Below are 24,947 nucleotides of genomic sequence, written 5' to 3'. Positions count from 1 at the left end.
AACCTTTGATAAAGTATATGGCTTGAATTGTTGAAGGACTACTATATGAGCATTTTTTAACATTAGGGTAAGGAAAATGTGGTTGCCAATGCTCATAGTAGGTTGTCCATTGATAGTGTTGCCCACTTTGAGGATGAGAAAAATGAGTTAGTTGGTGATGTGCATAGACTAGATTTTTTGGGTATTCACTTGGTTGATTCCGACGATGGCGGTACTTTTGTGCAAAATAGCTCAGAATCGTCGCTTGTGATGTATGTGAAGGAAAAACAAGTTAGTGATCTGACTTTGGTTGAATTGAACAAAGTTTTTGCCAAAGAAAAACATCAACGCTTTCTCACAAAGGGGATATAGGGTGATTTTTTATTAAGGTCACTTATGTGTTTCCAATGTTGATGGCTTGAGGGAAATGATATTGTGTGATGTTCATAGTTCCTGATATTCTATTGAACCTAGATCCACCAATATTATCATAATTTGAGGAAGGTGTATTGGTCGAATTGCATGAAGAAGGAAGCTGTGGAATTTGTTCTAAGTATTCTAATTGTCAACAAATGAAGGTTGAGTTCATGAATCTGAAATAAAAGGGGTTGACAGTTAAAGAATAAAACCTTAAATTCATCTAGTTGTCAGAGTATGCTCCAGCGATGGTTCCTGATATAAGGTCAAAGATGAGAAAGTTTATCTCTAGTCTGGGCAAACATGTAAAGAATAAGTGCAAGGATACTTTATTGATATCATACATGGATACCTATAGACTCATGGTGTATGCACCATAGGTAGATGAGTACATAAAGAAATATCGGGGGAGCATAAGTACAAGAAAGATACATTTGTAGGTAATGAGACTAACCATCAAAAGAGTGGTAATGGCAACCAGTCATTCTTTCAGAGGATGTCCTCTATCTATGCACCATAATTGGCAATTGCACCTGCATCGAACAGCAAGGATGAACAGAGATATCAGAGTACCCAAAACTTCAGAGGTCAAGGTTCTTAGTCTCAATAAAGTGTAGACCTGGGTTCCCGACGCATGTCATTGTGTGATAAGTATGGTAGATTACATTTGGGAGAGTGTCGTGATTGCACAAATAGCTTCTACAAGTGTAGTTAGATATGTCACTACGTGAGAGACAATCTGTTAGAGAGATAAAGTAATAGGGCAACAAGTCCTAGTCTTGTTTAGCAGCACCATCAAGTAGAGTTGGTTAGAGGGGCACTATTTCAGGGACAGAAAGAGGTTCAAACTACCTGCATGCTATGGCTAGTCTCCAATATGTGGAGAACTATCCAAACATGATTACTAATATGCTTGAAGTCCCTTCTTTTTATATTTATGTCTTACTTGATCTGAGTGCAACTTTATCCTTTGTTACTCCTTATAAAGCTATGAAGTTTGGGATCCATCCAGAATGTCTTTTAGAGACCTTTATTATTTCTACTCTTGTTGGTGAGTCCATTCTATATAAGAGAGTCTATTGAGATTGCACAATTTTTATCAATCAGTAAATATACTTTAGCTGACTTAGTTGAGTTAGACATGGCAGATTTCGATAACATTCTCAGCAAGGATTAGCTTTATGCTTGTTTTGCCTACATTGATTGTAGAACTTGAGTTGTCAAATTTCAGTTTCTAAATGAGCTTGTGATAGTATGGAAGGGTAGTCTAGCAGTGCCCAAGGGTCGATTAATTTTATACCTTAAGGCCAAAAAGTTAGTTTTGAAATAGTGTATCTACCATATTGTTCGATTTATAGATGATAGTGTGGAGAACCCATCCCTTCAATTAGTTCCAGTTGTAAATGAGTTTCCTAAGGTCTTTCTTTATAGTTTACCTTGATTCCCTCCTAACATGGAGATAGATTTCATAATAAATATTCTTTGTGATACTCCCTATTCTATTCCGCCACATAGAATGGCTCCATCCAAGTTAAAGAGTTAAAAGATCTTCTGATAAGGAATTTATCAAGCTGAGTATCTCACCTCGTGGCGCTCCTATATTATTCGTGTAAAAGTAAGATAGTTCCCTTGCAATATGAATTGACTATTGTCAGTTGAACAAAGTCACCATAAAGAATAAGATAATCTCCCTAGAATTGATGAAATGTTCAACAAACTTCAGGGTGCCACTTGTTTCTCTAAGATAGACGACAGATCAGGCTATCATCAGTTGAAAGTGAGAGAAAGTAATATTCCAGAGACAACCTTTAGAACCTGTTACGGCCATTAGGAGTTCCTTATTATGTCTTTTTGTTTCACTAACACTCCTACATCCTTCATGGACCTCACGAACAAAATGTTTAAGCAACACCTAGATATTTTTGTTATCATGTTCATCGATGACCTTCTTATCTATTCTAGAAATGAGGAGGAAAATGCTAACCATCTTAGAATTGTTCTCCAATATCTCAATGATAGGGTGTTATATGTTAATATTCTAAGTTTTAATTTTGTCTTGCATATATGGTGTTCCTAGGCCATATTATTTTGGTTGATGGTATCCGAGTTGATTCGCAAAAGATCAAGGCAAAAAAATTGGCCAAACCCACATCCCTGACATATATAAGAAGATTCCTAGGTTTGTTCAGTTACTACAGAAGGCTTGTAGAGGAATTCTCATCTACATAATCCCCATTGACTAAGTTTACTCAAAAGAAGACTAAGTTCTAATGGTTTGATGCTTATGAAAAAGGTTTTTAGGAATTGAAGACTAGATTAACCATTGCTCTAGTATTATCCCTACTCGAGAGAACATATGCATTTGTTATTTATCGTTATGAATTCAGAGCTAGACTGAGTTATGTGTTGATGCACAGAGGTACAGTTATAGCTTATGCTTCCAAACAACTTAAGATGCATAAGAGGAATTATCTGACTCATGATCTCGATTTGGCAACAATAGTATATGCTCTAAAGATATAGTGTCACTATATCTATGGCATGCATGAGGATGTGTTCAATAATCAAAAAAGTATTCAATACGTCTTCAGTCAGAAAGATATGTTCACCAATCACAAAAGTCTTCAATATGTCTTCAGTCAGAAAGAGATAAACCTGAGGCAAAAGAGATGACCTCTATTGCTCAACGATTATGAGATGGGCATTATCTACCACCCAGGTAAATCTAATGTTATTGTTGATTCTCCTAGCAGGTTATCAATGGGGAGTACTGCTCATGTGAATGAGGAAAATAGAGAAGTGACGGAGGAAGTTCATAGACTTGCATGTTTGGGAGTTTAGAATGTGGATTCGAATGAGGGTACTATGATTATTCAGAATGGGTTGAGTATTCAATAGTCGTGGAATTAAGGGTAAAGAAATACGAAGACCCTATCTTACAATAGTTGAAGGAAGATGTTCACTAGCAGAAAATGATGGCTTTTGTACAAGGGGAAGACGGTGTGTTGAGGTAACAAAGTAGATTGTGTGTTCCAAATTTTGATGGTATCCAAGAAAAAATCATGGCAGAGGCCTATAGATCCAAATATTTGATTAACCCAGGTCTAAAAAGATGTATCATGATTTGAGAGAAGTCTACTGGTAGAATGATACCAAGAAAGATATTACAAACTTTGTTTCTAAGTTTCTAAATTGTCAACAAATCATGGTTAGACACTAAAGACCTTGTGGTACAGCTCAGAATATAGATCTCCTAGAGTGGAAATGATAGATGATCAATATGGACTTTATTATAAGTTTACTGTGATCTCGCAAGCTGCATGATTCAATTTGGGTAATTGTTGATAGGATGACTAAATCGACTCACTTCTGCTGCATAAGACTACAGATTCAGTTGAAGATTATGCTATATTGTACATTGGTGCAATAGCCTGACTTCATGGAGTTCCTTTGTCTATCATATAAGACAAAGGTTCTTAATTCACTTCTCATTCTTGAAGTCATTTAAAAAAAGGTTTACGCTCGATGGTAAATCTTAGTACCGCTTTCCATCCTTAAACATTTTGATTTTGAAGTTAATGATTTGGTATATCTAAAAGTTTACCCATGAAGAGTTTTATGAGATTTGGCAAGAAAGGGATGCTTAGTTCCAGTCACATTGGTCCTTACCAGATTATTAAGAGAGTTGGTAATGTGGCTTATGAATTAGAGCTCATCAAAGTTAGTAGATGTTCATCTTATGTTCCACATTTCCATGCTTAAGAAGTTCTTGGAAGATCCTTCAGTCATTGTTCCTACAGAAAATATTGATGTGAAAGATAATTTTCTTATAAGGAGATTCTCATTGAAATTCTTAATCGTTAGGTTGGGAAGTTGAGGACCAAAGAGGTTGGTTCAGTCAATGTTTTATGGAGGAATCAGTTTGTTGAAGATGCTACATGGGAAACCAAAGAGGATATGAAAGATAAATACCCTAAGCTCTTTGTTCCTCCTAGTTTTGATGTTGAAGGTAACATTCCTTGTCCTATCACAAAGTTTAGCACATTTACAAGTGTTTGAGTATTTCAATTTTTGCATTTCATTTTGTACCTTATATAAATCGTTATCTTGGTCATCATTTTAGGATGAATAATCCTAAGGGGATAATATTATAACACCCTACATAATCTAAGATCCCTGGAAAAGAACTGAGTTCTTGCACCAAAGGCTTTGTACGAGTGTTATCTACGACCAGTAGAGGTTTCAATGGACTATAGGAAGGATGCGTGGAATACTATGAGACTTGGTGCAATTTTTTTAATTATTGAGTCTCTTCTACGAATGGCATCTATGGTCAGTAGAAGTTTCTACAGATCGTGGCAAGGGCTCATAGAATTGACCCTAATTCCTAGTCTCATACCAAATACGAACTACTTCTACTATCCATCAAAGGGTCTACTACATGTAGAATGGGTGCATACACCTACCTTGAAAATTCCAGTTGGTACTGCAAAGTGCACATGGGATTTACGATTAGGTTCTATGACCTATAACAAGGTCTATGACTTGTAGAACGATCCGTAGACACCAAACCCTCAAAGACCCTATAACTTTCCATGAGCACCTTCTACAGCTAGTAGAAGTATCTACGACCCATAAAAGGGTATCTGTAGACCAAACATGGTGAATTCAATTGAGTTAAATTTCCGGGCACTATTTTCTATGAGGGGCCTTCTACGACCCGTAGGAGTTCCTATGGTCCATAAATGAGGGGTAGTTTGATCTCTTCCCACTCTTTCCAAACCAAAAACCTCACAGTTTGGAACTTATTTAGGTCCCTTATAAGTACCATACATTTCTTTTTTCCATCATTAACACTTAGAACATTAAGAGCAAGGATTGAAGAGGAGAAAAAGCTAGGGTTTGAACGTTTTAATCAAGTTATTTGATTTTTTGCCAATAACATCATTTTCCAGGTATGTAGGGCTAATCATAGCATTATATTAATTCCATCCACATGTCGTACATCTAAATTCTATTCTTTCAAGTTCAAGTTTAAGTATAAATCTATCACATCAAATTTTCAAGTGAGTTATGATGTTTTTTGTCTTGTTCTCAGCGTATAATTGATATTTCAAATATCACCATAATTCAATTCTTAAATTTACTGTTCATGCTTACATTCCCATGAACCCTAGTTGAATATTTACAATTGATTTTACTATGCCTTATTTGAGTTGAATTATGATATATTTTCATGTCTTAATTGAGAAACGAGTTTAAGCACATACATTATATCACTTGAGTATAAAATTTTACATTACTTAGTGTATGAATGAGTCTTATCAAGTCTAAATGAGTTAGAGTAATTATGCATTTATTTATCTTGAGACTAAGTTGAAAATCAGAAGCCATATTTTAATGCATTTACTGAAATTGAGAAGTATAACAATTTTAAAGAGAAGGTAGTGAGTTTCAAAGGAGTTAAAAATTAAATTGTGTGAAGCCCAATAAGTCTAAATGAGATATTATTTTGAGTATTTTCACTCACTTGAGTATATAAGCATTATTATATATTTTTGGGAGTAGTATTGAGCACCAATTTGGATAATAATTTAGATGACTCAGACCCCATAAACTATGAAACCAATGTAGGATGAGATCGTGTCTTTACTTTGGACGACTCCTCACTTCAGTCCCTAATTAGAATTTAATATGGATCCATGAGATGATTTTACATCCATTATCCAAGAAAGGTATTGGACGCGTCTAGCAATGAGAGCATTAAATTGTATCATCACGAGACTCATAGTGATGGTTTTTAGTTAGAGAATCTTCCCAAAATGACCAAAAATTACTTTATATTGAGATGCATTCACTTACTTATATTTTGTAAAGCATTGACTTGTTTCATAATTGTATGTGTTATTCAATTGAGTTACTTTAGTATTGATTCCAATTGAGTATTCGTAGAGTATGTTTCCTTTTGGGTATTATACACACCGTACATTCTAGTCACTGGCCTATTTTGATATTTCATCATTTTATGATGTAGATGTATGTGTTAAAGATCTGCAACAGGTTTATCATTAAAGATCACATCCATCAAGCTTTTGAAGAGACCTTCTTTCTTTCGAAGGGACTCTTTTTAGTTTTATTTAGTAGTTATTCATTAGTTTTTTTGAGCTAGCCGAGGGCCTATCCCGATACCCATCTTATGAGTTTTTAAGGCTTCATAGACAGAGATAGATTTGAGTTAGTTAAAATCTTTCTGAGTCCATTTTTAAAGTATTGTATTATATATTCAAAGATTTATTTTTGGGATTCATGAGTTTATTTTAATGTATTTTAAATTCTCACCCTTATGATTCTATTTCTATTGAGTTGAGTCTTTCCTTGAGTAGTTAGCCAGGCCTAAGTTTCACTTGGATACCAGGAATGGTTTCTGAATGCCGACCACGCCTAAGATGTAGACTGTAGGCGTTACATCTAGGGTCTAGTTTGGATCATAAAATGCGCATGTAATTTCGGTTTAGTAGGTACAACAATTATAGTGATTAAATCACTGAAGTCTCCTTTGTTATTTCATTTTTGTTTTGGGACTGTCATGACCTAACCCCACAGGACGCGACTGGGGTACGACCTAGACCCCCCTTATACATATTTATATTAGCTGTGGTCAAGTCGAATTATAGGTATGTAATGCATATAAATCAAGTGTAGTCAAACTGGACTACAAACAATATGATACGTACATGAGAACCCTCATGGGTCATAGCATTTCATATATCTGTAGCCTCTTTCATTTGTATCATAATATGAAAGGGAACGCAAGACGATAAGGCTGCCATAGCATAATAACATGTAACATACATCATATAGCCCCAGCTGAAACAAACTAATATACACAACCCATATGTACATGTCTACAGACCTCTAAAAATATTAACAACAATATATGGCAGGACAAGGCCCCCACCGTACCCCTGGATAAACAAAAACAATTATATACATCAGTGGTCAGTGCTAAAACTAGGCTCCAATACAACGGAGCCTCTTCCAGCTGAGCTGAACGGAATCCTAAGCTGACAGACTCCTAAAACCTATATATGTACCTGCGGGCATGAAATGCAGCCCCCCGAGAGAAGGGGGTTAGTACGACATATATACTGAGTATGTAAAACATAACATAATACAACTGGAAGTATCTCTAAAATAGAGAAGCAGGGGATAAAATATCAAATCAGAAATATGTACCTATATTCTGTGAATCATAAAAACATGCTTGCTCAAATTATACCATATAGCCGGCGCTGTAAGGAATCCGCTGAATCATGTATGTAGGACAATCATATGCCCGGTTCCATCACCACCTTATTACAACACATCATCATATATATACCTACATACTCGGTTTTCTAGTAAGGGACCTAGTGAGTTTTTCATATTATTGCATTATCATGTCCTCATATAGTATACCTGGCTCTTTAATGAGGACTCGGTGGATAATGTAGTGAACTATGCATGAGAACATACCCTGGCCCGGGACTCAGTGATAGAAGAGTTACCGTATTCACAAGTAGAGTAGTGAGTAACTATATGCAATTTAAATCATTATCAGAGACTCGACAAAATAAGAAAGTTAAGCTTTTGTCTGAAGACCCGAGTAGTAGTGTAGTCATCTCGAGTACCCTCTAAATGCCATTATGGTCTATACCAATTGTAACCTCGGGGACCCTAGACATGTACCAACGTAAGGCCAAGTAGCTTATAGAATCAGAAACACTTGTTATCATATAGTCTTTAAGACTTAGAGCCTGTACATTTTGTACCTCTTTAACATATAGAAGTTTCCAGGGATGTAGTTCAACTCTTATAGGAGTTTGATATTCAGAAGTAAATAGGAGATGCTTAAGAATGGAATTACCCCGGAGCTCATATCATACTTAACTTACAACTAAGATATGTCAAAAGAAGAAAGAGAATAAGCTCTATATAGTCTATACTTCCCTTCATATGGTCACTATGTATATATTTCATACCCGGTGCATCCTGGGGCTTGGTAAAAAACCATGGCATCATAATCTCATTTTCATGACAAGTACATATCAAGATAAAGGAAAGATAGTTTTCCACACACTACTTTTTAACACGTAGAAGCCTTAATAGGCAATACTCAATTCTTGCAGGAATTCCAATACCTAGCAGTGGATAGGGATTATGAGGTGTAATTGGAGTTTTGGGAATGGAATTATCCCCTCATTTCACATACAATTCACTTAAGGCTAAAACATGCCAAAAGGAAAGAAAGATGGCTTTACATACCTCTTACGAGTTACTCTTTACCACGTTCGCCTCGTCTTCCTTTGAACCTATTCAACACAGAAGCAATATGAATATCAATTATCCTTGACTTTTCAGCATCTTAAGTTACACACGAGTATTCATAGAACTCATTTCCTTGTTCATCTTCTCGACTAGTTCTTTAACTAGTTAAGGAGTTAACGAAAATCGGGCAACACCTCCCCTATAACGTGCCCTATACGAATTTCCAATTACATCCCTAATTACTAAATCCAACCAAAAAAAACAAACTTAATCTCATATACACATAAAACATAGCAACATTACACAACCTAAGCTCCAAATAACTTGCTTAACATTACGATACCAAAATAGGATTTCTAGTATCTACTTTGAAAAACCTTTAACCGTACGAAGAGGAGGATCATGTGGCTGCAACCAGCAGCTCCCACACCTATTTTAGAATACTTTTAGGCCCTGAAACACACCAACACACACCTGTAGTAGCAGCACCACAAGCACAATGCCCAACTCGACTTCAATTTAACTATAACGACTTCAATTTTAAATTGTTTCCAACGTCAAGCATATTTATGAAATTTACATATTTACAGACACTTAATCAACGTGTACTACCCTTCATAACAACACTATAAACTCCAAATTGAAGGGAAAGACCTTACCTTACCCAAAATTGACCAAAACGGGCCAAAACTTGCCTTAGAAATCTCTTGACGTGCTGAAATGAAGTGGACTGTTTGTGCCACTTCTTCTCAGCCCCAAATTGCGATTTTATTCTATTAAACACTGTTATATAACAGTGGGATACCTCAAATAATTAATTTAGGGAACGAAATCGTGTCTTACCCTTTACTTGGAACAAAATCCGTAGCTCCCTCTTCTTGCCCCTAGCGGTTTTTCTCTTCAACTTTCTCCTATTTTTTCTAAGTGTTAAGCTGAAGAAATAATTCCGTAGGAATCATAAGATACATATATACATCTCCATGTGATGAAGTAACACCTTATATAATTAATTGGCGGAGAAAAATTGAAACTTACCCTCGGATTCTTCCAAGCCGTGGCTGTCTCCTTCTTTTCCTCTAGCATTTTCTCTCTTTTGTTTGCTGAAGTTTTGGATAATAAATGAGGTACTTAGTCACAATACATACATATATATGTTGTCTTAGGAGGTGACACGTGTCATCCCCATAGAGGGACACGTGTCCAACACTTTTTGGACAAACGTAACCATGCAACCACTTAGGGGCTACCACATGGCAGTGGGGTCCCCCCCAAGCAAGCAGGTGGGTCAGCTGCTTGCTTCAGCTTTTTCCATGTGGCACCTCCTTCTTATGCCACGTGGCACTTTCCTATTGCTGCAACATGTTATCTTCCCCTCTTCCTCGTGAGTTCGTAATCTCGTCTTAGTTTAAGAACCTATGTAATTCTTTCCACGTAAGCTTGGTATGTACCCAAGTAACTTAAGTATGTAAGACTTTTAAGTTAGTAGATTACGTAGGTAAATTGAGTCCTACGACTCATTACTTGTCCTCCAACTCCTTTTGACTTTTCCTGACCCTAATTCCAACCTTCCCTCCCATGGAGTATCACATTCTCCCCTCCTTAGAGTCATTTGATGGCGTAGTAGATTATCTGACTCACTTGATAACTTTCAAGAAACATAGGAGACATTCCTAGCTAAAGAGTGTGGGGTCTAACAGGGACTTCGGAGCTCAATCCTTGATAATTTCTTGTGGGAATTATTTCATTGAGCTCAGAGTATTGTTGGGGCATTGGTGAAGCCATTGTTCATTCTCTAAACTCGTAAGTTCTTGTTTAAAATGTTGGATATGTCTTGAAATGGGTTTCTTGAAGTTGTTAATTTTGTGGGATGTTTGTTTCAATTTGAGTTTGAATTGTGCCTATTTTTGGGACACAAGTTTTTTGAGCTACTTGGGAGCTATTGAAAGTAGTCAATTTTGTGACTTAACCCATGGGTCCCACAGAGATATTTTCTAATTTTTGGACTTATCTTCTTTTGTTGTTGTAATTTTTGTGTCAAACCATCCATATTAATATCGTTATTACTTATCTATTTGCATGGCAAAGATCAAAGGAGGTTTAAAAGGTTAAAGCTCTGATTTAGATGATTTGGAGAATGTGTTTTTGGCTTTGTGCTAGGGTATGGCTTATCCATCTTAGATTGACTTGTGTTTGTATATACATGATGTTTTTCTACTTTTGGGAGGGTTTTTAGTATACTTAGTTAATAAAATTCCAGCCTTATCTTTGTTTTATGGGTAATATCAGGGATTTTAAGCATGTCTACCTTGTCTTTGATGTGTAGCATACTATGTTTCATTTTGTGCCCATTTTATTATTATTTGTGAATTATCATAGCCTTAGTCTTGGCATAGACTATTGATTGCCATAAAAATTTCTATTTTTGAGTCGCTAACCTAGAAATCCTCCAATGTTGATTTGAATAGAGTTAGCAAATTGTAGATTGATATAGCAGACTTGGGTCTGATAGTTGAATCCTTATCTCATTGAAAACTCCGAGCTTTTTAGATTTCCATCCACCATCTCCCTATGACATGTCCTTGGTTACTCGATCTTGAGTTCAGGCTTTATTGTGGTTGTCACGACCCAACCCCGTAGGCCGCAACTGGTGCCCGAGTTGGGCACCCAAACGTACCCTAATCCCAAATTAGCATTTTAACCGAATAAATATAGGTAGTGATTATAAGAATTTTTAAATAGATCAAAAAAATAGATGTAGGCATGAGGGTTGATACACCGTCACAAAACACATAAAATCCAAACCATATATACAAAACCCACAACATAACTCTGTCTACAGACCTCTACAGATGATAGCATAGTCATAAGACGGGACAGGGCCCCGTCGTACCCCTGACCAACATATCCAAATATACAGAGATAGAGTTAGTACCAAAATACAAGCTCCGAACAAGAGAGCACTGTCAATAACACAGTAGATGTCCTAAACCGGCAGATCAGCAAATCAAACTTCGGTACCTGCGGGCATGTAGCGCAGCCCCCAAAGAAAGGGGGTCAGTACGAAAAATGTACCGAATATGTAAAGCATGCACTGTAATATATAAAATCATAATCTGAATAGTATGTGCAAAACATGAAATCAACGTTTAGAATTTCAAAATGCTTATCAAAATCTCAAACCATATATGCACAGACATATGCCATATCCGGCCCCATTATGGACTCGGTGAACTAAGTGTGGTTGCCCTCCCATCATCGGCACCACGGCACAACATAACACCAGAGTAGAGAATATCTCTGTAACAAATCATATCATATCATATCACAAACATATATGTACATGGCACAGCATAACTCCATGGCATAACATTTAACACCCCATGTACATGTCATACCTGCCCCCTCACTTCGAGACACGGCGAACAATGCAGAGAAATACGCACGAAAACATATCCTGGCCCAGGCTCAGTGAAAGAAGCATTGAGGCATCCACGAGTGGAGTTGTGAGAAACTAAATGCAATTTAAATTACAAAACATTTATACAGACTCGATGGCATAATTTCGATAACAATTCATAAAAGGAAACTTGAATAATAATAATAGTACAAGTACTTCCAATATCACAATAGTCTACGTAAAAATAGTATTTTCCGAATCCTCTCCGTACTTCCAAATGTATTATGAGAATTAACGGAATAATTATTCATATAATATTAGGAAGCATAGCAAAGAGTTTCTTTCAAATTCTACCTACCGTAATTCAAACGGAATAACGAAGAAAAATTCGAAATAGTGGGGCCCACCTCGGTCAAATGAGGTGGCGTATATAAATCACGTGTGTTAGACTTCATAACATTATTTAGAAGAGTTTCAAGGTATTCGGAATTCATTTGTGCAAAATCTAGAAGTTTAGACAATTTTTCCAAAACTATTCATAATTACCTAATTCAATTCTATTGAATAGAAAAGGGAAATTTTCGAGCGTCGATTTCGAAGAGTAGAGTGATCCCTGAGATTCGTATTCACTCCTATTGCATCTAGGACATGCCAAGAGAAGAAAATGTAAAGCTTTACATACCTTTTTGGCCTTTTACGGTTGTCCAAGTTCAATTCCCATTTCCTCCAAAATGTACAATTGGTCAGATTTACCAATTACTATTCATAAGACTTTAAGAATTCAATTTTCCAATACTTGTCTACAAAATTTCGGCATCATCTCCCCTATATATATGACAACCCCGAGATTACAACTCGGCCACAATATCAACAACCAAGCCAACAACAACACCAATTCTATCAATAATCAATTTAAACACACCATAACATAAATTGGGGTAATTTTCCAATTAGTGCAACAACTTTCAACCAAACTTTGCATTTCTAAATAAATATGAATATCTCATATCCATAATTAATTTCAACTCATTCCAACATAAGTGAAAAATAATCCAAGTAAGCTATCCAATTTTTATCAACTCCATACTTCACTCAAAAATTCCATAAATACCACAAAAATATTAAAAATTCATTTTTTTCTTCAACTTCACAACCAACAACAACACTCCATACTTTTAATAATTTACCTCCATATTCTTATAATATCATACTCAAATTACATAATTCCTACAAACTAGTTTAATACCAACTTACACCATTTAAGTTTCCTTATATTCCAAAAATTGCAACAACGACTAACAAGCTATGCAACCTTAATTTTTTTCCTCTCATCACCTAACTCTTATTTCCAACTTCAATTAATCTCATCCAACTTTCATTTTCAACATCAAATAATTAACATAACTACCATTCAAATACTACACAAAAATACTACACAAAAATTAAATAATTCTTACTCATATAAGAACATGTATACATGGCACCATATTACCATGCAAACTTCCATATTTCCATAAACTCTATACACCTCTACATACTACAACATACACAAACCTTCATAACATAATAAAATAAATTAATTCTTACCTTTTTCTTCTAACTTCTTCACTTCCAAATCAATGAAACAAGTCTCCAACTTCCAAAACAACTACACCATGTTGTAGAGCACCCTTGACTTAGTAGGAATACTAGAAAATTATAATTTTTGGGGATGAAATTTGAAGGGTTAATTTACTCCCTCTTGGCCGATTTTCTCTCAATTTTTTCCTCAAGTTTTTCTTGCTTCTAACTCTCTCAAATTGTCTAGAAATCTCTAGGATTTTATGACTAAGAGGCTCCCATGTGAAATTACCATTTTGCCCCTCACCTTTTCTAATATTTCCAAGTTGAAATTCCACCTTTGCCCTTAACCTTTTATAGTATTTCCATATGTAAAATTCCAATTTTACCCCTAACCTTTTATGGTATTTCCACATGTGAAATTCTAATTTTACCCCTAACCTTTTATGGTATTTCCACATGAGTAATTCCAATTTTGCCCTTTTGCTTTTCCAATAATTCTACCTCCCAACTTAATCAATAGAAACTTGTATATAACAAGACCAAGCATAGTCTTACCCTTGACTTGTTACAAGTATCCCCAACATGTTCTTAGGTGCAAAGTGCGGGTTATAACATTCTTTCCCCCTTTTTGAACATTCGTCCTCGAATGTTAAATTGATCTTATAGGTTTATAAATACAGTTGTTTCACATAATTTATTATTTAACCAATATAGATAATAAGGAACTTAAGTTACCTGTGGGTGCAGAAAATAACTGAGGATACTTTTTCTTCATTTTTTCCTCCGCCTCCCAAGTCATTTCTTCTCGGTTGTTGTTGCGCCACAATACTTTGACAGATGCCACATCTTTGGTGCGTAACCTCCTTACCTGACGATCTAAAATAGCCACCGGCTGTTCCTCATAGGATAGCTCCTCGGTCACCTGAATGTTCTGTACAGGAAATACTCTGGAAGGATCGCCAACGAATTTACGAAGCATAGACACGTGGAACACCGGATGTACTGCGTCTAAATCAGTTGGTAGATCCAATTCATAGGCAACCTTGCCTACTTTACGGACAATCTGATAAGGCCCGATGTATCTCGGACTAAGTTTCCCTTTTCTGCCGAATCTCATGACGCCCTTTATAGGTGACACCTTCAAGAATACCCAGTCATCCACTTGGAACTCTAAAGGTCGACGCCGGTTGTCAGCATATGCTTTCTGTCGACTTTGAGCTGCCAATAATCATTCCTGAATAAGCTTCACCTTCTCAACTGCCTGCTGAATCAGATCTGGGCCAATTAACTTAGTTTCACCCACATCGAACCAGCCTATAGGTGACCTGCATTTTCTGCCATACAGTGCCTCATACGGTGCCATCTGAATACTAGAGTGATAACTATTATTATAAGCAAATTCAACAAGTAGTAGATGGTCATCCCAGCTACCCCTGAAATCAATAACACAGGCCCGCAACATATCTTCCAGCGTCTGAATAGTGCGCTCGGCTTGCCCATCAGACTGAGGATGGAATGTTGTACTAAGGCTCACCTGGGTCCCTAATCCCACCTGAAAAGATCTCCAGAAATTTGCTGTAAATTGGGCACCTCTGTCAGTGATAATAGACACAGGAACTCCGTGGAGCTTTACTATCTCCTTAATATATAACTTGGCATAATCCTTAGCTGAATATGTGATCCGAACCGAAAGGAAATGGGCTGACTTAGTCAACCTATCAATAACAACCCATATCGAATCGTACTTCTATGGAGTGCGAGGTAAACCTATAATAAAATCCATATTAATCATCTCCCACTTCCACGTTGGAATTTCCATCTCCTGTAATAAACCACCTGGTTTCTGGTGTTCAATCTTGACCTACTGACAGTTTGGACATTGGGCCACGAACTCAGCAATATCTCTTTTCATACCATCCCACTAGAATAAACATCTAAGGTCATGGTACATTTTTGTTGTATCCGGATAAATAGAATATCGAGCATGATGTGCCTCACCCATAACCTGTTGTCGTAGCCCAGCAACATCAGGTACACATAACCTGTCCCTGTATAATAATACTCCATCAGATGTAATACCAAAAGGGGTCTTCTCTTTGCCCATACCTGTATCTCAATACTGTGCCAAAATAGGGTCTTCATATTGACGTCGCTTTATTTCTTCTATAATGGAAGATTTAGCAACCTCTCGAACTAAAATCCCATTATCTCCCGATTCAGCCAACCGAACTCCAAGACTGGCCAATTGACCAATTTCACGAACTATTTCCTTCTTTTCTACTGGAATATCCGTCAAGCTACCTAAGGACTTACGGCTGAGTGCATCTGCTACGACGTTGGCCTTTCCTGGATGATATAGAATATCAACATCATAGTCTTTTAAGAACTCTAGTCATCTCCTCTACCGCAAATTCAAGTCTTTTTGTTTAAAAATATACTGGAGACTCTTGTGATCTGTATATATATCAACATGAACACCATATAAATAGTGCCTCCATATCTTCAGAGCATGAATCACTGCTGACAGTTCCAGATCATGAGTAGGGTAGTTTCTTTCATGTTTTTTAAGCTGTTGGGAAGCATAAGCTATAACTTTCCCATGCTGCATCAATACACAACCTATTCCCACACTTGAAGCATCACAATAAATAACATACCCATCCGGTCCTTCTGGAAGAGTTAGAATAGGAGTTGTAGTCAACTTGTCTTTCAATAACTGAAAGCTTTGTTCACAGGCCTCAGTCCACTGAAATTTGTCTCCCTTTTGAGTTAATCTTATCAGTGGCGCTGACATAGAAGCAAATTTCTCTACAAATCTCCTGTAATAACCTGCTAATCCCAGGAAGCTATGTACCTCGGTAGGTGTCGTCGGCCTAGGCCAGTTCTTTACAGCCTCAATCTTTTGTGTATCTACCCGAATACCTTCAGCGCCGACAATATGTCCCAAAAATGCTACAGAAGTCAACCAAAATTCATATTTAGAAAATTTAGCATACAATTTCTGGTGTCGAAGTACTGTAAGTACTGCTCTTAGATGATCTGCATGCTCCTCTTTTGATCGGGAATAAATTAGAATATCATCAATAAACACAATCACAAACATATCCAGGAATGGTCTGAATACCCGATTCATAAGGTCCATAAATACCACTGGAGCATTTGTCAACCCAAAAGACATCACTCTGAACTCGTAATGGCCATATCGAGTTTGGAATGCTGTCTTTGAAATATCAACTTCTTTTACCCGTACCTGATGATAACCTGATCGCAAGTCTATTTTTGAAAACCACTTGGCACCCTGCAACTGATCAAACAAATCATCAATCCTGGGGAGGGGGTATTTATTCTTTATAGTTACCTTATTCAGCTGTCTGTAATCAATACACATCCGTAGTGACCCATCTTTCTTTTTCACGAATAATACCGGAGCTCCCTAAGGTGAAGTACTGGGTCTGATGAAGCCTTTTTCTAGCAAGTCTTTCAATTGCTCCTTTAGTTCCTTTAATTCTGCAGGTGCCATTCTATATGGGGGAATAGATATCGGATGGACATCTGGCAGCATATCTATGGTAAAGTCTATCTCCCGTTCGGGAGGAAGGCCTGGAAGATCATCTGGGAATACATCTGCAAATTCATTAACAACTGGAACTGACTGAATAGTTGGCGCTTCAGCCTGCAAATTCTGTATGCGAACCAGGTGATAAATACAGCCTTTTTTGATCATTTTCCTCGCCTTAAGGTAGGAAATAAACTTCCCTCTTAGAGATGCTGTATTACCTGCCCATTCTATCATTGGTTCTCCTGGAAATTGAAAATGAACTACCTTCCGTTGATAGTCAACATTAGCATAACAGGAAGATAGCCAATCCATTCCTATAATCACATCAAATTCAGTCATCTCCAATTCTATTAGGTCTGCTTTAGTGCAACGATCACATATAATTACTGAGCAACTTTTATATACTCGCCTTGCTATAATAAAATCTCCTACAGGAGTAGCTACCTCAAACGGTTCTATCGGTTCGGGATTTACACCAATCTTATCAGCAATCATCGGGGAAATATATGATAATGTAGAGCCTGGATCTATTAATTCATATACAATATGGGAAAAGATCAATAATGTACCTGTGATCACATCTGGAGACGCCTCTTGATCCTGTCGGGTGGCCAAGGCATAGGTGCGGTTCGAAGGGCCGCTAGAACTAAAAATTCCACCCCGGCCTCTACTACGGCCTGCTGGTGTAGACACACCCTGCCCCATGGGGCGCATAGCTACCGAAGAAGATGATAACCCAGCAAATGATCCTGTAGTCTGAGCTGCTCTACCTGAATCACCCTTATTCGGGCAATCCTTCATCGTATGGCCTTGACGACCACAAACAAAACAAGCTCTTGTAGCACGATAACACTCTCCTGGATAATACCTACCACAATAAGAACACGGGGGCCTAGGTGGCTGCATCTGACCAGAACCTTTGTCTAACTACGAACCGGAAGCCCTAGAGCTCAAACCAGCTCCCGAATATCCTGTGCCACCTGATCTCTGGCCTGAGGATAGTAAAGGCATACTCCGTGCTGGCTGGGTGGGCTGTCTGCTACCTTGCTGCTAGAATGGCCTACTTCAGAACTCTCCAAAATATCCAGCTGACCTTGCCTTCTTGGGCTGACTTTTGCCAAAATCTCGGTCGAGCTGGCGTCCTCTATGTCTGTCCTCCATGCCCTGAGCATATGCCTGAATACGGGCGATGTCCATCCCTGGCTGAGCAGCCATCACCAAACAACTATCCACCAGGTAACGATCTAGGACCATCACATATCTGTGCATTCTGTCTGTCATGTCAGCTACCAGAGCAGGTGCATGTCGAGCCAATGAGTCGAACTCCAAACTATACTCGCGAACACTGTGGCCTTGCTGTCTTAACTGTAAAAATTTGTCCGCTCTAGCTCTACGCATCTTAGGAGGTAGGAAATGACTGATAAATGCCTCTATAAACTCGTCCTATACCGCTGGAAAAGCTAGTCTACCCCTAGACAACTCCAGGACTCAAACCAGTTAGGAGCTACCTCGTGCAATCTATACGAAGCCAACTCAACCGACTCGGTTGCAGAAGCTTTAATCAGACATAAAGTGCGCTGCATCTCCCTAACGAACTCCTGGGGGTCCTTTTCGGGCTTTGTCCCGAAGAACTCTGGAGGGTTACAAGTTATAAACTCACATGCCCTCGAACTATCAGACTTGTGTACCGGATCTCCGCTTAAACCGCGTCTGTGTTCCTGTCTGGCCACCAACCTGGTCAACAGCTGCACCGCATCCTGGATAGCCTTGCCTTCCACTCCTGACTGTGGATCTAGAGGCTCGGGTACTGGGGCTCCAAATACTGGTGAATCCGCCCTCTGATCTTCAGCTGGGGCTGCCCTAATTTCTAGCGGTGTCGCAAAACTGGCTGTCGGGGGCACAGTCTCCATCTCAGGCTGAAGTCGGGCCCTGGTAACTCTATGGACTTGACTAACCTCGCCTGGTGCCACTGATTTACCCTTCTGAGCAGTCGTTGCTTTTCTCGGATGCATTTCTGAAAATCATAATAATCGTTTCATTAGGAAAGAATCATCCTAATAATATAGCTCTATTGCACGATCTAAGACAAGAAGAAAAAGTAATATCCTAAATGTCCTGTAGCTTCCTGCTTATAGATGTGGTGCACAACACACCGATAAACAAGAGTCTACTAGACATGGTCTATAGACATTCCGAGGACCAAACCGCTCTGATACCATTTTTGTCACGACCCAACCCCATAGGCCGCGACTGGTGCCCGAGTTGGGCACCCAAACGTACCCTAATCCCAAATTAGCGTTTTAACTGAATAAATATAGGTAGTGATTATAAGAATTTTTAAATAGATCAAAAAAATAGATGTAGGCACGAGGGTTGATAGACCATCACAAAACACACAAAAACCAAACCATATATACAAAACCCACAACATAACTCTGTGTACAGACCTCTACAGATGATAGCATAGTCATAAGACGAGACAGGGCCCCGTCATACCCCTGACCAACATATCCAAATATACAGAGATAGAGTCAGTACCAAAATACAAGCTCCGAACAAGAGAGCACTATCAATAACACAGCAGATGTCCTAAACCGGCGGATCAGCAAATCAAACTTCGGTACCTGCGGGCATGTAGCGCAGCCCCCGAAGAAAGGGGGTCAGTACGAAAAATATATCGAATATGTAAAGCATGCACTGTAATATATAAAATCATAATCTGAATAGTATGTGCAAAACATGAAATCAACGTTTAGAATTTTAAAATGCTTATCAAAATCTCAAACCATATATGCACAGACATATGCCATATCCGGCCCCATTATGGACTCGGTGAACTAAGTGTGGTTCCCCTCCCATCATCGGCACCACGGCAAAGCATAACACCAGAGTAGATAATATCTCCGTAACAAATCATATCATATCAGATGGCCATATCAAATCATATCATATCACAAATATATATGTACATGGCACAGCATAACTCCGTGGCATAACATTTACCACCCCATGTACATGTCATACCTGCCCCCTCACGTCGGGACACGGCGAAAAATGCAGAGAAATATGCACGAAAACATATGCTGGCCCAGGCTCAGTGAAAGAAGCATTGAGGCATCCACGAGTGGAGTTGTGAGAAACTAAATGCAATTTAAATTACAAAACATTTATACAGACTCGATGACATAATTTCGATAACAATTCATAAAAGGAAACTTGAATAATAATAATAGTACAAGTACTTCCAATATCACAATAGTCTACGTAAAAATAGTATTTTCCGAATCCTCTCCGTACTTCCAAATATATTATGAGAATTAACGGAAGAATTATTCATATAATATTAGGAAGCATAGCAAAGAGTTTCTTTCAAATTCTACCTACCGTAATTCAAATGGAATAACGAAGAAAAATTCGGAATAGTGGGGCCCACCTCGGTCAAATGAGGTGGCGTATACAAATCACGTGCGTTAGACTTCATAACATTATTTAGAAGAGTTTCAAGGTATTCGGAATTCATTTGTGCAAAATCTAGAAGTTTAGACAATTTTTCCAAAACTATTCATAATTACCTAATTCAATTCTATTAAATAGAAAAGGGAAATTTTCAAGCGTCGATTTCGAAGAGTAGAGTGATCCCCGAGATTCGTATTCACTCCTATTACGTCTAGGACATGCCAAGAGAAGAAAATGTAAAGCTTTACATACCTTTTTGGCCTTTTACGGTTGTCCAAGTTCAATTCCCGTTTCCTCCAAAATCTACAATTGGTCACATTTACCAATTACTATTTATAAGACTTTAAGAATTCAATTTTCCAATACTTGTCTACAAAAATTTCGGCAGCATCTCCCTTATATATATGACAACCCCGAGATTACAACTTGGCCACAATATCAACAACCAAGCCAACAACAACACCAATTCCATCAATAATCAATTTAAACACACCATAACATAAATTGGTGTAATTTTCCAATTAGTGCAACAACTTTCAATCAAACTTTGCATTTCCAAATAAATATGAATATCTCATATCCATAATTAATTTCAACTCATTCCAACATAAGTAAAAAATATTCCAAGTAAGCTATCCAATTTTTATCAACTCCATACTTCACTCAAAAATTCCATAGATACCACAAAAATATTAAAAATTCATTTTCTTTCTTCAACTTCACAACCAACAACACTCCATACTTTTAATAATTTACCTCCATATTCTTATAATATCATACTCAAATTACATATTTCCTACAAACTAGTTTAATACCAACTTACACCATTTAAGTTTCCTTATATTCCAAAAAATGTAACAACAACTATCAAGCTATGCAACCTTAATTTTTTTCCTCTCATCACCTAACTCTTATTTCCAACTTTAATTAATCCCATCCAACTTTCATTTTCAACATCAAATAATTAACATAACTACCATTCAAATACTACACAAAAATACTACACAAAAATTAAATAATTCTTACTCATATAAGAACATGTATACATGGCACCATATTACCATGCAAACTTCCATATTTCCATAAACTCTACACACCTCTACATACTACAACATACACAAACCTTCATAACATAATAAAATAAATTAATTCTTACCTTTTTCTTCTAACTTCTTCACTTCCAAATCAATGAAACAAGTCTCCAACTTCCAAAACAACTACACCATGTTGTAGAGCACCCTTGACTTAGTAGGAATACTAGAAAATTATAATTTTTGGGGATGAAATTTGAAGGGTTAATTTACTCCCTCTTGGCCGATTTTCTCTCAATTTTTTTCCTCAAGTTTTTCTTGCTTCTAACTCTCTCAAATTGTCTAGAAATCTCTAGGATTTTATGACTAAGAGGCTCCCATGTGAAATTACCATTTTGCCCCTCACCTTTTCTAATATTTCCAAGTTGAAATTCCACCTTTGCCCTTAACCTTTTATAGTATTTCCATATGTAAAATTCCAATTTTACCCCTAACCTTTTATGGTATTTCCACATGTGAAATTCCAATTTTACCCCTAACCTTTTATGGTATTTCCACATGAGTAATTCCAATTTTGCCCTTTTGCTTTTCCAATAATTCCACTTCCCAACTTAATCAATAGAAACTTGTATATAACAAGACCAAGCATAGTCTTACCCTTGACTTGTTACAAGTATCCCCAACATGTTCTTAGGTGCAAAGTGCGGGTTATAACAGTGGTATTTGGCATTGGGCTTAGGTATTGAGAAGAATGTGAGTCTTTGGTAACTCAAGAGTGGGGCTAGGATCCATGGTAGCCTTTTGATGGTAAAATATTTACATTGGATTCTTCCTTGAGTATTCTTATAGTTCTGGTTAGAGTTCAGGATACATTATCTCTAGCTGTGGTCTAAGTTTCAGGCATCTTACTTCTAGTCAGGTTTGACACTAGATTGCTATGGGTTCTTTAGGAGTCATAGTCGCAGTTCAAGTTTTGGGTTTTTATCTCTCCATTACTAGAAGTTATTTGCCTCTTATTTAAAATTAGTTGTAGCATTTTTGTGCACTCATTGGGCTTATGGGGTCTATTTGAGTTATTTTCCTTTCAAATTGTGCATAAGTTACTTTACTTTATCCTTCTATTCTGCTAGATAATTTAGTAAATTTGTTGCTTTATCTACCTTTGTGATGTCTACTTGACCCTTGTATACCTTTTAATTCCTCAATTTTTATTATGTAATTGCTTTGCTAGCTCGGTCAACATGCAATTCCTTGTAAGTATCTAGTATTTTGGAACTCTTTCTACACTTTGTGTATTTTTTTGTGTTGTAGATCTGAGTGCTAGCTGATAGCATTAAATTTTTGAATGCAACAAGGATTCCCAGAGATTGAGGGTGAGCTGATAGGGTCCTAGTTTGACTCATCTCCATCTATTTATAGGTCTTTGCTACTCTTTTGTGTCTAAGACGAGTATGTACTTATTTTGCTTATTTTGGAACTTGTACTCATTTTAGTAGCTTGTACCATCGTACACCAAGTTGTGGGATTGGATCTTGTATTAGTGTATTTATATTTAAGTCATTTTCACTTTTCACTGGATATTTCTTTGCATGTTAAATTTCCTCTTGTTTTAAATTTCTACTCTCTATGCCTAGTACTAGTAATTTTGGGCTATGGGTTAGCTTACCTATTGATAGGATTTAGTAGATACCATCATGACTCAAGTTTTTAGAAGTGACAAGTTGGTATTAGAGCTCAAGTTCACTAGAGTCATTGGTACGAATCTAATGTGTAGTTTAGTCTTATAGATTGGGGTAGAGACGTTTGTATCCTATCTTATAGGGGAATAGGACATATTTAGGAAGATTCCTTTTTCTAATCATGTATCCTGTGTTTGGTTGTCTTCTTTTGTATACTGAATCATACTTGTTTCACACTTTTATAGGATGGCTCGCATATGCGGTTCAACGGTCGGTGGTGATGCTCTAGGAACAATAAATAGAGTCCCAAAAAGGGGTAGAGCTTGACCTCGAGGTCGGCAGAGAGCTCTAGCACCAGAATAGGATAGGGGTATAAATATAACCCTTGATCTGGTAGTTGAGCCTCAACTCTTATTCCTCCATTGTCAAAGGGGCATGCACTAGCCTAGCCACTACCAGAATTGGCTATGGCATCAGACTTGTAGATGACTATCATTCAACTATTTTTTTGTGTTAAAGGAATGCAATTAGACCTCGCTCTAGTTGTACCAGCATCATAGGTTAAATAAGAAATGAAGGCTCCCTAGGTTGAGTCATCTCTAATGTCATAAAATGAATTTTGAAATGCCATTTTGTCCAATGTTATACAGAGGAGTGTTATAGATTAATTTTGGGATTTATTTGATAGAATGGAGAAGGTTCTATGACTGTGTCAGAGTATGAGACCAGATTCCACGATCTCTTCATACATGCTACCATAATTCAATGTACAAAGCAAAAGTAGGTTTGTAGCTTCGTTCGTGGTTTGAGACTATAGTTGCGCATTGTAACTAAGTTTATGGCTTCATCAAGAAGAATGTTTTTAGATGTGATTTTTCATGCCCTTACTATGAAGGAGCTTTATCTTATCAGATAAGATGAAAATGATAAGAGGGATTGCCGCTAGGGCAGCTACAGTGGCTCTAAGTCTAAGGGTAAATAAGGCTATAGAAGACCGCACCAATAGTAACAGCACCAGGGTCAGTCTAGCGAACATGTTTAGGCGTCACTCCAGACCTCAGAGGGCGAGAAGTAAAGTAAGGGTGCTTAAGGCATAATTCATAGTTTGGGAGGCTCGCAGTTAGGTTCTTCAGACCATTGTTATTGTTACTTTGTGAGTTGTTATTGTTAAGGTTCTTATAATTATAGTGAGCTAGACCACTGCTGTAGAGAGTGTTCCCAGCGAGAGATGATTGTTCCTAACCTACTGGCAGCTTAGTCAGTTTCAATAGTAGCCCTGTTGCAAGAGGCGGTGCCTAGGGTTAGGACCATAGTGGTGGTCACTAGAATGCTTGAAGAGGACACATGCAAGTTAGGCTAGGAGGTAGGTTAGATTCTCATATCAAAAGAGAACATGGCCACTTTTATACTATGCCAACAAGGCCAGAGGTTATGGAATAACACTATCATCACATGTATAATTTTTATATGTCATCAACCCAGCTCAACTTTATTTCATCCAGGCTATACTTATTTTTATATTTCTACTTATTATGCTTCCTGGTTTGGTTTTTCTCTTG

At 37.5% G+C, this 24,947-nt stretch overlaps 1 protein-coding gene across 1 annotated transcript; it reads right to left on the bottom strand.

Moving 5' to 3' along the window:
* Window positions 1-903: 903 nt before the first annotated feature.
* On the bottom strand, window positions 904-14,780 carry LOC129890495 (uncharacterized). The gene is made up of 2 exons (XM_055966040.1): window positions 14,399-14,780; window positions 904-929 (listed from the first exon to the last, which is right to left on the bottom strand). Exons 1-2 carry the CDS (start codon window positions 14,778-14,780, stop codon window positions 904-906), a joined length of 408 nt encoding a protein of 135 aa, XP_055822015.1.
* Window positions 14,781-24,947: the final 10,167 nt, after the last annotated feature.

The sequence above is a fragment of the Solanum dulcamara genome, chromosome 5, assembly GCF_947179165.1.
Source record: "Solanum dulcamara chromosome 5, daSolDulc1.2, whole genome shotgun sequence".
Lineage (NCBI taxonomy): Eukaryota > Viridiplantae > Streptophyta > Magnoliopsida > Solanales > Solanaceae > Solanum > Solanum dulcamara.
The sequence above is the reverse complement of the archived record's forward strand: the minus strand, read 5'-3'. Positions and strand labels throughout refer to the sequence as shown.

Bases quoted from the DNA above. Each gene is read 5' to 3' on its own strand.
- LOC129890495 (XM_055966040.1), bottom strand. From the start codon at position 14,780: ATGAGATTCGGCAGAAAAGGGAAACTTAGTCCGAGATACATCGGGCCT. The intron at 930-14,398 runs GTAACTTAAGTT...TGTTCGATGCAG, and splicing joins GTTATTTTCTGCACCCACAG to GTGCAATTGCCAATTATGGT.